We start from the raw sequence: 15,126 nt of genomic DNA, 5'->3' as shown, positions 1-15,126 counted from the left end.
ATTGAACAGATGTTTGCAAGTCCCTTTTCTAGTCTCTCTGGCTGCCAGCACATTGTAGTATTTACTCTAATGGGAACATGCAATCACAGTCTATCTTTTTGAATTGTTGACATACGGCTATGAGTCTAGTACCTGGGCACTCAGGCCACTACATTTTTGTTCCAGGGGAGTGACACAGTCCTGCATAAAGTCACCACTATTTATTGCAGGGAATCCAGGAATGTCCCTTCCTATATAACATACAAATTAAAATGCGTGAGATGCAAAAAGGAAAGCCATATTTAAAGGCAACTTTTAGCTTTAAATTAATGTTAGACATAAAAAAAGGGTAATAATCAATGACTTAAGTTTCTATCTCAAATTAGAAAAGAACATCAAAGCAAGAGGAAGTAGAAAGAAATGATGCAGATGAAAGAGGAAATTAATTAAGTAGAACACACAATAGGAAAAAATTAACAAGGGTGAAAGTTTGTTCTTCAAAATTAGTAATAAGATGGATTAGTCCTTAGGAAAACAAATAAAAGAGAAAAGAGACAAACAAAAATTAGTCCATTTCAGGAATGGGAAATGGGAGATCCTCCCAAAATTTAAAATTTAAATATTCAACTTAATGTAATTCTACTTTAAAATTTAGATGAAATTGACAATTAAAAACAAAAACACAAACAAAAACCTTGGGCACCCGGGTGGTTCAGTTGGTTTAGCATCTGACTGTTGATTTCAGCTCAGGTGTTGGTCCCAGAGTCGTGGAATCAAGCCCCACATCGAGCTCTGTGCTGAGCGTGGAGTCTGCTTTGGATTCTCTCTAATTCTCTCTCTAATTCTCTCTCTTTCTCTCTCTCTCTCTCTCTCTTTCCCTCCCTCTGTCCCTCTTCCCACTTGTGTGCACTCTCTCTCTCTCTCTAAAAAATAATAAAAATAAACCTTAACTGAAATAGACACAAAAGAAATAAAACAATTGGATATTCTATATCAATTAAAGAAATTGAATTTGTTATTAAAACTCTTTCTACAAAGAAACTCTCCACAGCACAATGGCTTCATTTATGAATTCCTCTAAACAAATAAGAAAGAAAAAAATACCAATATGATACAAACCCGTAGAGAATAAAAAAGGTGGGAACATTTTCAAACTCCTCAGCTCATTTTATGGGAGCAGAATAACCTTGATATCAAAATTTGGTAAAAATGTTAACCAAAAAAGAAAAATTATGGAGATCGAGCCATTATCTATAGCATGACTATAGACACCAAAATCACAAAGTAATAGCAAATTAAATCCAGCAATACATACAAAGGATAATACATCACAAATAATTTGGACTTAACTCAGAAATGCACATTGGTTTAAAATTTAAAAAACAGTCCATTTATTTTACTACGTGTGAAAGCTTTCATAATATTGTTTGTTTTCATAATAATTATGACAAAATCAGTGGCAGAAAACAATACTGATTTATCATTCATAGTTCTATATGTCAGAGGAGCAGGCACAGTATAATCCATCTGGGTCCTCTGCTTGGCATGAGCTAAAATCACAATGTTGGGCATTGTTCTTTTCCAGACGGTCTGGAGATAAATCCACTTTCAAATTCATTCAAGCTCTTGGTTACATTTAGTTCTTTGCAGTTGTGGAACTTAAGCTCCTGTTTCCTTGCTGTCAACCAGGGCCTAGTCCTAGAGGCTGCTGGTGTGCCTCATCATGCTTTCTGTGTGGCCACCATCAGAAAATGACAGGCTGAGTCGTTCTTACTTCCCCAGCCAGGGAATGTTCTCTGCATTTAAGTGTCCATGTGTTAGATAGAGATCATTTGGATAATCTCTCTATTTTAAGTTATATAACCTTAATTATATCTGCAATGTCTCTTTAGCCATGTAACAACATATTTGTACTTTCTGGGGGCACCACCGTTCTGCCTACTGCATTATGTTAATGGAATAAAGAAGAAAAAAATGTATGATCATCTTACTGCAGAATTGTAATAAAAATTGTAGACCTATGTATGTATGATTTTTTAAAATCTTAGAAAAGTAGAAATGGAAGAACAATTCCTTATTCTGTTAAAGTGTCTAGAAAAAAGCCTTCTATAAAATTCAGAATTAATTGAAACAGTAAATGATTTCCCCTCAAGATAAGAAATGACCAAAAATATTCACTATCGATGCACCTTTCAACATTTTACCACTTGACAGCAATAAAGTAACAAAAAGATATATAAATTACTAGATATAAAAACAAAGAAATATAGCTGTTAATTTGATATGAATATTTGATACAGGAGATATGACTGTAAGCTTAGAAAATGCAAAAGCATCTTAGGAAAAACTATTAGAATTAGAAAATTAACAGCCATTAGATACAAGATCAATATATAAAAGTGAATTGTATTTCTATGTGCTAGAAACAATTAGAATATGAAATCTGAGAAATGACATGATTTCCATCAAGGAAATCATCAAATACCTAGGAATGAATATAATAAAAGATGGGTAAGACCTATATAGAAAAAGATACAAAACATTGTTGTGATATATATATTTTTTTATTTCAGTAAATGGGAATTCTATTGCTCAGTTTAGAACAATCAGTATTTTAAAAACGTCAGTTCTTATGGTTCAAACTTAACTATAGATTCATGGCAATCTCAGACAACATTTTTCCCTCAAAAATTAATTAATTAATTAATTCTGGAAATTAAGAATCTAAATCTAATGTTTATATGAAATGAATAGGCTCAATATAATATACCAATCTTAAAGGAGAGTAAACACTACTACATGAAAAGACTTACAAAGCACCAAAATTAAGACTGTAGTGTTAGCAATAAAATGTACTTATAAAACAATGGAACACAAAGGAAATACCTAGCAAACCCACACATAGTCTGTCCCTTGAGGTAACACAAGGTGACACTGCAGTGTGATAGGGGAAAAGGTGACACTTAATAAATGATGCTGGGTCAATTGAATATTTGTATTGAAAAAGAAAATAAGAATTTGAAAGTATGATGGTGTCTATAGTACTGAAGATATTGACAGACAGAAGCCAATTAACTCAACATTTTGATTCTTTCTTTTCTTTTCTTTTTTTTTTTTTTAGTCCCCCTTGGTAATGTAGTTTGTTTTCAAAGGTATAGTAGGTGACAAGGTACCAAATATTTTACCAACCCTGTAACAAGTGTACTAGCTTTCTATTCTGCAATGTCTGGCACTTAATATCCTCTTCACCATGTGCTCCTTGAATCAATTCCATGTGGCAAGTTCTATCCCTTGAGCATGACTTTTATCTAATTATAAAGTTTAACTGAAGTAACAGAACCCACCCTCACAACAAACAAAAAAACAATGGCTTAAATAAATCAGGGATTTTATTTTTTCATCATATATAAGTTATTATGGTATGGTTAGTTGTTATGGAAAGAGAATCTATTCTGGCAACAGAGTTAGAAAGCATTCATTAAGGAATATTATATATATGTATATGTGTGTGTATGTATATATACACACATATACATATATATAATACATATTATTAATATATCTGCTAAGAGATATGCTACTAACCCATGCTTTAGACCACACCATCTTACTGTGATTAGAAAGCTGCTACATCAAGAAACTAATGTCATCACTTCTAGATTTAGAATAACCAAGCCTGTTTGGTGACATGTTTTCCAGAAGCCTTGGTCTCCCCAGACTCATGCTGTTCACTTCCTATATCTCATGTGTATACGTCTGCCCAGTAGAACATATTCATTTTAAGAATCCTAGCTACAAGGGAGTCTAGGAACCATAGTTCATTAGAGAAAGAGGCTGGAATGAAGATTTGGTCAATCAACCTAGAAAATCTGCCCCAGTCTCCAAAATGTCCAAAATTCCATAACAATAAAAACTATCATTTATTAAGCATCTACTCCATGTCAGGTAAGGCAAGTTTGTATCTTTTCATTTATTTTAATATTTCCAACTAATTTTTCTGTAGAGTTTAATATTTTCTTTTTATTACAGATAGACTAGACTAGTAACTAAAACAAAATAATAAAAATAAATTTTTAAAAACTTGCCCAAGTTCACCAACCTGATGGTGCGAAGAAAAAGCACAAAACCAGTTCAGTGTGGCTTGGGTAATGATATTCTTTCTAGCATTCCTTATTTTCTCTAAAACTAATCTTGTATCAGTATAACTTAATGGTGGACTAAAATAAACTCTAGGATGTATGAAAAAGTTGTGTTAGTTTTAAAAGATGGATAAAGTCAATCAAAACAAACAAACAAACAAAAAACAATGACTGACAGGATGCCTAGATAATTCAAAGGGAAAAACACAAACCAACCCAAAAATGTTAATGTCAATGTATTCAGTAAGCCAGAATGTGAATGTAATATTGCAGAAAGTTCTGACTCCATTTAATTGATATGTGCATTTGGCAAAACAAGTGAGGATCTGGCCCAAGATGACAGCTGAGACATCTGTGTTCTAAGACCTCTAAGCAAATGCTCCATGTCATCTATATTCAGCGTCGGAAAACTCTGTTATATCCAAGTTTCTCTGTCAGTCATGCAGTTTAAAATATGACAGAAATATCTTCAAATAGGACATTAATGAATAGATCTAGAAATTATGGGCAAGAATACAATTCTGAACACTAATTACGTTTCTTCATTCATAGACTTACCAAAATAAATACTCTTCTTCAAAATATTCTAGATCTTAAAAAAAAAAAAAAAAAAATAGAGGGTAGGGGGAAGCACCTAGACTTAAAATATAGGTACAAAAATGAAGAGCAAGTGACAGAGTATCCCAAACAGAAAAATGTAGGATTCATAAGGATTTCGCCTTTAGTAAGGTTGAAGACAGCTGAAAAACTGAATAATGTAAAAATTTACCAAAGACCTTGAGAGTTGGTTGAAATTTCACCCAAGAACTTATAGAACTTAATCAAAGGCGCCTTTGTTGAAAAGCAGATTTACATTCCAAATGAAAGCATTCAGAGAGCTGGAAATCAGAAGGCAGGGGGAAGAAAGAAAGAGAAGGTCACCCCATATATTTCTTATCATCACTGTAATGTTCTCTTTCTTGCCCAGCTAAATCACAAAAAGAGGTATTTGGCTCAGAAAACTCTACTGTGGTGTAGGTACTAAAAGTAGCACAAAGTACAAGTAACCAATCTCTAGGAAATAAAAGATGGGAAAATTAACATAAGTCAAAACTCAATTAGCAGATCAATGGAATCATTAATGTAATCTACAAACACAACTATAACTCAGTGGGGGTAACTACAAATGTTTAAAATATTTGAGATACATTTATCTGCTTTACTTTTTAGCATAGTATTCATCTTGTATGGATATCTGAGGTGAGCACAAATATAATTCTAAATTATTACTATTAAAGACCTTTTATTTACATTTAAATATTTACTAGACACTCTGCTAGATACCTTTCAAACGTTGCCCTCTTCTTTATCTGACCTTGATAATGCTGAGTTTTCTGAAGGCTTGGTACAATGCCTCTTTATTGTTTCCATGGACTTTTAACTAATCACCCTAATAAAAATTCCAAAATTTACACGTCAGTGCAAACTCCTCTTAGGAATTCCATTTTCTTCTAGCCAACACCTCACTGACATCTGTGCTTGGATATATACTATAAACATCGCAAATTCGGCATGTCCTAAGCTGATCTCTTGGTTTTCCCATGCAAAGCTAATTTAACCTTAGTCCCTCTTCCCCAAGTCAGCATTAATTCATCCTTATTTTCTTCCCTCTACTTGTGCTCACATATCTAATCTATTAGAAGATCTGCCAATTTGCCTTGCTTCTCTATGTCAAGTTTATCACCTCTCCATCTCCACTGTCACTGACATTGCCAAGCCTACTGTAATCTCTTCCTTGGACTCCTGCCTTAGAATCTTTACTGATGTATGTGTCCATGGGCACTCTGCCCCACATCTCATTTACAGTAGCCAGAATGATTTCTAAAGAGGATCACGTCCATCCCCATTTCAAAGTTTTTAGATTGTAAGAAGGAGAAGAAAAAAGAAACAGTCTTAATCTTCAACAGTCTTTTGATATTCTGGCTTCTTGTTAAACCCCACTCAAATGTCAAGCCAGTAGACCGTTGGGAGTAAGGATGACAAAGGAATGTGGCTGGAGGGAGAGAGTGGGTATTTTATTCCCCTTCCATATCAGTGCCTAGCAAAGAACAAGGCAAAGGACTGATCGCAAATAAATAAAGTTCAGTAAATAAATGAGAGCCACCAAAAAGTAATCTCATCTGGTCATATTCTAAACCAAAGTCGGTAGTCTTCTGACATCAATATCAAGGAAGATAATAGTAAGATAATGCCCATTTATACAGCACATTATTCATTTACTGTGCACAATAACACAATGAGGTCCATTCTAGTTAACCCCTCTATGTAAAAAAAAAAAAAAAAAAAGGAATATAAAGAAGTTAAATATAAAGTCACATGGCCATTGGCAAAGCTGGGATTTGTCCCATGTTTATGTGATTCCGAATCTCATGCTCTTAATGTCTTCTCTTGGCAAGAACCAAGTCAGCACATGTTAAAATCATAATAATGCCAGTAAGTGTCCATCCGGGGATGTGTGGTCTGAATGAGTGTACTCATACTTTGATGAATTTTGTTGAGACCTGGAATTTAAGTCAGGTGACAGGAGCTGCAGTCTATGATTCGCTACATAGTTTATCTTTTTTTTAATAAGAAAAAATTTGCTACTCTTTGAATGTTCATAGTATGTTTATCCTTTTTTTAAACATGTCCACACTATGTAGACTTATAGTGTCTGCTAGTAGTTATATTTGTGCTTTAAAACATCAAATTATTTCTTTTAAAAGAGTGAGGATATAAGTTCCAAGCACTTTTCAGGGAGGATTTTAGGAACTGGACTTTCTATATAATTGCAGGTACAGAGAATAAACAATTGAACTCCATGTGACTACCACCGGCATTGAGTGTCTTCAGGATGAGCAGCATAAAGTCTGAGAAGTTTCCAGACTTTAAAGAAACTGAAATGGATTTGAATATTATTCTGACATTTTTTAGACGTGTCAATTTAGGCAAAATCTCTGTCCTCTGTAAACCTCACATATCCTCATCTATGAGACCGTGATGCTAATACCTACTTTTTAGTGTCCTTTTAAAGAGTAGCAATGATAGCCTTCATTGTTTTTATTATCACTGATGTCATTATCACCATCACCATCGTCATCAATAATATAAACAGATTTTTTTCCTTTAATTGGCTTTTTAAATTTTTTTTTGGTTATTTTTCTCTCAAGAAAACAACAAAGGTGTTAAGATTGATTACATACTTTGCTTTTCCTTCTGGCCACCATTTGTCACTGTTGTAAGTAAACAGAGAAATAAAATCTTCTCTTACTAAATGAGACTCCATACAAATCCCACACAGTCTGTACTTGTTGGAAAAAAGAAAGGTCTCTTCTTCAGGTGTCCAGATTTGATCTTTCCATATAAATCAATAGTTACCCATGTACACCATTCACCCGTCTTAGACACACAACTTTAGTTACAGAGTATAGAAAATCTATGTTGCATAACAAATATTTTAAGCCACTTTCCAAGTCCTTCTAAAGAAAACCTTCTCATTCGAGCTTGTTACTGTTCAGTTAACTTCTGTATCCTATGACATAAATCTAATTAAGACTTTGACAAACACAATTTAGAACTAGAACCCAAAAATACAATTAGAAGGTTTAAATGCAAAGGAAGTGATTTTGGATATTAAATGTAAATGACATTTTAATTCTAAGAATTCATCAGTTTGGAAGTTAATGAAATTAATGAAGCAAGAAATAAGATGCAAATCTAAAAGTTTATATTCCTCTGCTTAGCTGGCTGCCCTGGGCAAGCCCTGAAGAGGAATCAAAGCCAATTACAGCCATAAGTAATAATTTGGGATGTGCTTTAATTAGATAGTTACATATAATAAAATAGTCTGAAAAAAATTTCTTAACACATGGCACATTCAGTCCAGAGTATGTAAGTGGCAAAGTGGTGAGGGTGGGGGCGGTTCATTCACGTCAATGAATGGATGTTGGGAAAATAAATTAAAATGTTGGAAATAAGGATAAATATTATCATTTTTAGTTTAAAAAAGCAGTTGAATGTCCTAAAATTCTCTCTCTTTTTTTTAATGTTTTATTTATTTTTGAGAGAGACACAGTGAGAGCAGGGGAGGGGCAGAGAGAGAGAAGGAGACAGAATCTGAAACAGGCTCCAGGCTCTGAGCTGTCAGCACAGAGCCCGATGTTGGGCTTGAATCCATGAACCGTGAGATCATGACCTGAGCTGAAGTTGGACGCTTAACTGACTAAGCCACCCAGGCACCCTTTAATGTTCTAAAATGCAAGAATGAAATTCTAGAATATAACAAAATTGGAAAGCTCTTAGAAACTCTGAAATCTTGAAAAATTATGTTGTCATTCTGAGCAAATGATTACTGAGCAAATGGTGGTGATATCAGCAATTTTCTACTTGTATGGTAGATAACACATACATCATTCAGGAGAAAAACATGCATAATCACCTACCTCCCATATTATTAGAATATGTCCATATTTATTTCTTACAAGAAAAACACTGTACTAGCAACCATCCAATTAATTGTTTTGTTAAACCTATTCACATTTATATCATTTAATTTTTTTTTAAGTTTACTTATTCATTGTGAGAGAGAGAGTGTGTGTGTATTTGAGCAGGGGAGGGGCATAGAGAAAGGGAGAGAGAGAATCTCCAGCAGGCTCTGCACCATCAGCACAGAGCTCTATCTCACAAACCTGAGCCAACATCACGAGTCAGACCCTTAACTGACCGAACCACCCAGGTGCCCCTATCATTTTTTTAAATAAGCAAAGTAGTTTTTATTCTGAAAAACTTATTTTAAGCATGGCATAGTAGTATAATTTACAGTAATATACAAAATGCTTTTACAGGGTAACAGGTATCCTTCCAAAATGTCTCCCAAATATCCCTGCCTTTTGGTATCTACGTATCCACACCATTGCATGAGCAGGACCTAGTGATTGCTTCTAATGATTAGAATACTGCAAAAACGTAACTGCTTAGATTAGGTTATAAAAGACTGTAGCTTCTATTTTAATGGCACTCTCTCTCTCTCTTGTTCTTCCCGTGTGCTTGCTCTGATGAATCAAGTTGAAGAGGTACATATGACAAGGAATTGAGGGTGGCCTCTGGCCAACCGGCAGCAGGAAAAGAAATTCTCAGGCCAAATGCCTTTAAGGAACGGAATCCTACCAACTACTTCAAGTGAGTTTGGAAGCAGATTTTTCCCTACTCAAGCTTTTTTTTCTGAGAATATGGCCCTAGGTAACACCTTACTGAGCAGCTTTTTAGGAGACCCTTAAACTGAGGACTCAGTTAAGCCATACTTAGATTTCTGATCCACACAAAGTATAAAATAATAAATGTGATGTTGGAAACCACTAAGTTTGTGGGCAATTTTGTTATGTGGCAATAAGTAACTAATAAGTATTTTAGAACATCTAATTTAATAAGGCTTATGACCCAGTTTTAAAATATTGCAGAAATCCGTTACAGAGAAACCTCATGGAAATTAAACCTAACCAGTCAATGAAAAGGTCATGTACCAGAGTGCTATTTGTTGAACAATGGTGTTACTATAAAAGTAAAGAATCCCACAATCATGAAACATAAAAAAAAAAAAAAAAAAAAAGTTCACTATTTTGTTTTAATCTGAGTTGCATCCTTTGTTGTTTTGTGTGGGTTCTTAGAAAAGATACCAATCTAGCAGTATGAAAATAAAAGCAGAAAGTCCTTTCAGTTCAGACCCCTCTTCTTGAAAATCTTTTACAATGTATCGGTTCGCTTTTCTGCCTTTATGAATACAGCAGAGTAAACTTAGCTGTCTTCTTTTGATGGCTTTCATGCAATTATTCAGCCACTGTATTGAAAATAGATTGTCACTATGTAGTAGTTTAATTTTTTTTAATGTTAATTTTTGATAGAGAGAGAGAGACTGTGAGCTGGGGAGGGGTAGAGAGAGAGGGAGACACAGAATCTGAAGCAAGCTCCAGGCTCTGTGCTGACAGCGCAGAGCCCAATGAGGGGCTCAGGGCTCTAACTCGCAAACAGTGAGATCATGACCTGAGCTGAAGTCAGAGGCTTAAGCAACTGAGCCACCCAGACGCCCCTATATAGTAGTTTAGATATAAAAAGGGAAAGGAAGGATGCATAGGCACTCATCCTAAATCATCCACTGGAAAGCTTTTTAGAATAAAACAGTGGACTTAGATTACTTTCTTAAATTTCTCAGTCGACTTGTAGTAAATAATAATAATAATGATATAACAATAAACCAACACTGTATTTATAAGTATCTGTTTATATATATAACAATAAAATGTGTATTATTTTCCATACTAATTGTTAAAAAATCACATTATTAATATTCGTTTGTTTTTGTGAAAGACTTTTTGGGGAAAAAAAACCCTCTCCATTTCCATATTATAATTCATAATAATTTTTTAGTTAACCAATGTATTCCTTGGTTTTTATGTTACAAACATATGAAAGAGTATTAAAATGGAAGACATATATCATGACAAATAAAGAGCATATGAGTGAACTTTCATTTTTTAATGTGAACATACAAAGATACGATTCCTACTCGTGAAAGGCACATTGTCCTTAGATTTGAGCTTTCAAATAAAATATATATGTTTATATTTATACGTTCCTATTTTACACTTAAGACCTCACTCAAATGGTATAAATGCAGGACACCTGGGTGGCTCAGTGGGTTGAGTGTTCAACTCTTGATTTTGACTCAGGTCATGATCTCACAGTTCATGGGTTCGAGCCCTGCATTGGGCTGTGTACTGACAGTGCGAAGCCTGCTTGGGATTCTCTCTCTCCCTCTCTCCCTCTGCCCCTCCCCTGCTCACTCTCTCTCTCTCAAAATAAATAAGTAAACTTTTTAAAAATTTGCAAAAATGCTAAGCCAAATGACTATATACATTCTGAGAGAAGGATTATAAAGACTATTATCAAAGTAAGAGGTGCAAAGAAACACAGCTTGAGTTTGTATCCCGGATGGAGTTTGTTACTCTGGAAATTAGAAAAACAAAACCTTTGACATCCATGCCAGGAACTATAGATATGGATATTATTCTAAGAATTAGCATGGAACCCCAATCTGTCAATTTTTATTTTTGTGATTATCACCACACCTAACATATTATTACATGTTTGTTCTCAAACCAGCAAGGATTCATGACAATGAATTTACAACGATCTATTAATTACTTAAATTCTACCTCTTACCACCTTTCTCTCAATCTACCACCCATTTATGATTTTAATAACAGGATGGATTGTACTATATTTCAGGCCTGTCATTTCTATTATTGAAGGGTCAAGGAAGCCTTATGCAAAAATAAATATTCATGAAGAGATTTTATTCTGATGGTTTTTATTTAATACTCCTCAAAAGTAGATTATTTTCCTTGCCTGAGAAGTACTGAGAAGTCCACACTAACTCCAAGAAGAATTTGCTAATATATCAATTTGTTCTAGTGGAGGGTCACTACTGTCAACTCAGGCTTAGATTACTCACTCTGTCAACCAGAAATACAAACATTAAATCTAGGCTCACTATCGTGGCTTGCAGCTGGAATTTATCTGTGAGATGCCCCCAGCCTATAGATACCGAATTCTAATTTGATCTTCTAAACTTGAACACGGGATGAAACTTCCTATAGAAAGGAATGATGGTATATCTCTAAGTGTTTGTATGGTTGGCGGTTATAATAGTACAAAATTTTTTTAAGTCTGTTGTAAATGGAGTTATTTATGTGTAACCTGTATAAAGTCATCCCAGAACCTATTCCAGGCTCCCACAGAGCTGATTCGAGAAACTTAATGCAACAGACAAAGATAAAAAAAATAATTTGAATTTTGAAAGAAGTCTTTCTCATCAAGAGCACATTCTTAACGTTAAAAAAACTTCTTGACAACAACTGAGAAATTATGGAAGACCAAGAAGAAATAAGTGTGGTGAGGACAAATCCTTTCCTCTTAACTGGAAGGAGAATAAAGAGAAATTTAATGCATTTATAATTCTGTATGTTTTCTATCATTCATCTCATATATATTGGAAATATTTGCAAATTAATCATCAGAGAGCTATAGAAAGTTAACAAAAATACTTCCATAAGGCTTAACAATCAGAAAATTCTGTGTGCTTCAAATGTAGAGCTGTTTCCTGCTGTCAACAAAAGTCTTGCTGTGATAATCATATTTCTTTTTTTATTTTTTATTTTTAGAGAGAGAATGAGCAGGGGAAAGGGGCAGATGAAGACAGAATCTTATGCAGGCTCCACTCTCAGTGTGGAGCCCAACATGGTGCTCCATCTCAGGAAGCTGGGATCATGACATGAGCCAAAATCAAGTCAGATGCTCAATCCACCGAGTCACCCAGGCACCCCGATAATCACTTTTCTAATTATATATAAGTTCTTTCAGTAGAAAAATTAAACTTCATTGAAATGTCTTTAAAATATTTTAATTCTCCAAAAAAATATTTTGAATTAAAAAGTTTGTTAGGGTTTGATGCTGTGTGTAAAAAATATTTAAATAGTCATCCTTACAAAATGTAAATATTATTAGATGGCAAAATAACAGGTTTATTTATGCAACATTTTTTTTCTTTTAAAGAACTTAAGGCTTCCGGCCTGGAGTATATAGAATTTAAATCTTCTCTCACAAGTATATGGTAGAGCTAAAGAAGAAGAAGACAAGCAAGGGTCATCTGAAATTGTAATTGGCTCACTAATAATCGCAGGACAAGGTTGGAAATAACTACTCAAGCATAAGACACTACCAAGATGTTTGATATAAAGGCTTGGGCTGAGTATGTTGTGGAATGGGCTGCAAAGGACCCGTACAGCTTCCTTACAACGGTTATTTTGGCCCTTACTCCATTGTTTCTAGCAAGTGCTGTACTGTCCTGGAAATTGGCCAAGATGATTGAAGCCAGGGAAAAGGAACAAAAGAAGAAACAAAAACGTCAAGAAAATATTGCAAAAGCTAAACGACTAAAGAAGGATTGAAGGAATGAACAGGCTCTATAACCAGAGAAAAATCACTTGGAAAATTAAGCAGCTCTGGAAGGACCCACTGAGGTCTCTTTTCTGATTTTTATGACAGTAATTTGTAGTCACTGAAGTCTGAGCACATGGAAGGATCATGTTAGCTGTGACCTCTACTACTGCAACTTTTAGGCTTTGGTGTAGAAGTCTGTTGACAGTTATTGTAAATTGGCATTTATTCTATAAATTCTTTATAACTGACTTAGTCATTTGCCATTTTGCAGCTTATGTACTGAAACGAAAACATCCTGTGGAGAGAAATGACTATACATTATGAATTCTTTTCAAATGATGGCTTAGAATGGGGCCCTTTCTGGACAAAAGGAGTTAAGAATGTAAAAATCAAAACTGTCCTGAGGTGAAAAGTGTGCTTTGGCTTCAAAGGCATATAGTATATTATATCTTTTATCATTATTGCTTATTTCTTGGAATAGAATCATTTCTGGCTTTCTCAAAGCCACATATTAACTAATGACTTTTTGTGTTCTGCATTTTCTCATTTTAGCCCTGGAGATAATTATCAGACATTCTGCATTTTTTAAAATCTAATTTTATAAAGAATTCTCTTATTGACTATATAGAATACCACCTACCAGATATAACAGTTTTTGTACTTATGAACACTGCCATTTTCTTAGAGATGTCTTGTTGAGTAGAATAACACTATGATTTAAAGCTTGCAGTAAAAATGCCAAACCTTGTGTTACCTTGGAACCAGTTTACTCTTTCTTGTACTAAGTAGAAATGTGAAGTAGTTAAAATGTCTTATCAGATAATTTGCTCATTATATAGATGCCATTTTTTGTTTTTCTTCCATTCTTTGTTTTAACTTACCTAGTAGTGATATTCTACTTTCTGATGAAACAGGTTCATGGTGAAAATTAAAATTTCAAATTTCTTTTAAGCCATTCTTAAAAAGTAATAGTTAAGTTGTAATTCGTAAGTGGTAAAGAAAGGTTTAACATTTGGAAAAATTTTGGTCATCATACCAGTAATTAGATGAAAAAGGTAAATTATGTCAAAATGAGATATGTGTTAAAATTAGAAATAAAGAGCTAAAGGATCTTTCCTTTAGTTAAGTAGATAACTGGAACTTTTTACTATTAAACAGGCTTTTATAAATGCATAGTCCAGTAATTTTATTTGCTGTCAGTATATAATAGCTTGTTAATGTTTTCCTCCCCTCTGATAATGAATTTTAAATTACAAAAAATTGTCCACCAGCTTTAGTTTAAAAATGGAACTAGATATTGAAATAAATTTGATACTTTTTTATAAAAAAATAAAATAAAAATAAAGAACTTAAAATAATATCATGTAAAAAAGCTTTGTTATACAGGGCAATGTCAAGGCATATAACTTAACTCAACTTAAAGGCTGTTTTCTTCAAGTGAAACTATCTCTTTAAGTGTTAAGAGCAACACCACTGTATTCCATGGCAGCACCAATTTAGTACTCCAGAAAGATTGGTGTGGAGTTTTAATGTTTCACTATTTATATTAAATGTTTTCATTTTCTCGTTCCAATGCACCTTTGGAATTTTTACTTTTTTATGCCCTTCTAAGAGTAGGCAATTTAATTTCCAGAGCATTAATCTTCCAAAAGTTAAATTCAAATCTGATCATTTTGCTGGTGTTCAACCATCCTGTCATGTTGTGTTTATTCTGGAGGCTGCTGCCTTATACTGCAATGTGTATCTTACTGTAATTGATAGCTACTCACAAATAAAAGAAGGAAAAAACTAAAGGTTGATGATGGTAGCTGTGCTATGGAAGCAGGATGTAGAGCTAGATTAGGGGATGTTTCTATTCTAATCTCTATTGTCTAGAGAGTAAGGGCTACATTAGAAAAGGGTCAGAGTTAATGGTAATGGTTGGATCTCTTTAAAAACTCATCCAAATGAACAGAACTATGTTCTCTCTCAATTAATCAATTAATTTCCATCACCA

At 33.9% G+C, this 15,126-nt stretch overlaps 1 protein-coding gene across 1 annotated transcript; it reads left to right on the top strand.

Moving 5' to 3' along the window:
• Positions 1–12,757: 12,757 nt before the first annotated feature.
• On the top strand, positions 12,758–14,303 carry LOC109270466 (small integral membrane protein 15). The gene has a single exon (XM_019455037.2). It carries the CDS (start codon positions 12,914–12,916, stop codon positions 13,136–13,138), a length of 225 nt encoding a protein of 74 aa, XP_019310582.2. The 5' UTR covers positions 12,758–12,913; the 3' UTR covers positions 13,139–14,303.
• Positions 14,304–15,126: the final 823 nt, after the last annotated feature.

This window comes from Panthera pardus, unplaced genomic scaffold, assembly GCF_024362965.1.
Source record: "Panthera pardus isolate Hobbes unplaced genomic scaffold, ASM2436296v1 HiC_scaffold_10, whole genome shotgun sequence".
Lineage (NCBI taxonomy): Eukaryota > Metazoa > Chordata > Mammalia > Carnivora > Felidae > Panthera > Panthera pardus.
This window is presented reverse-complemented; position numbering and strand designations above follow the sequence as displayed.

Excerpts from the sequence above, each read along its gene's own strand:
- LOC109270466 (XM_019455037.2), top strand. The coding sequence starts at position 12,914 with ATGTTTGATATAAAGGCTTGGGCTGAGTATGTTGTGGAATGGGCTGCA.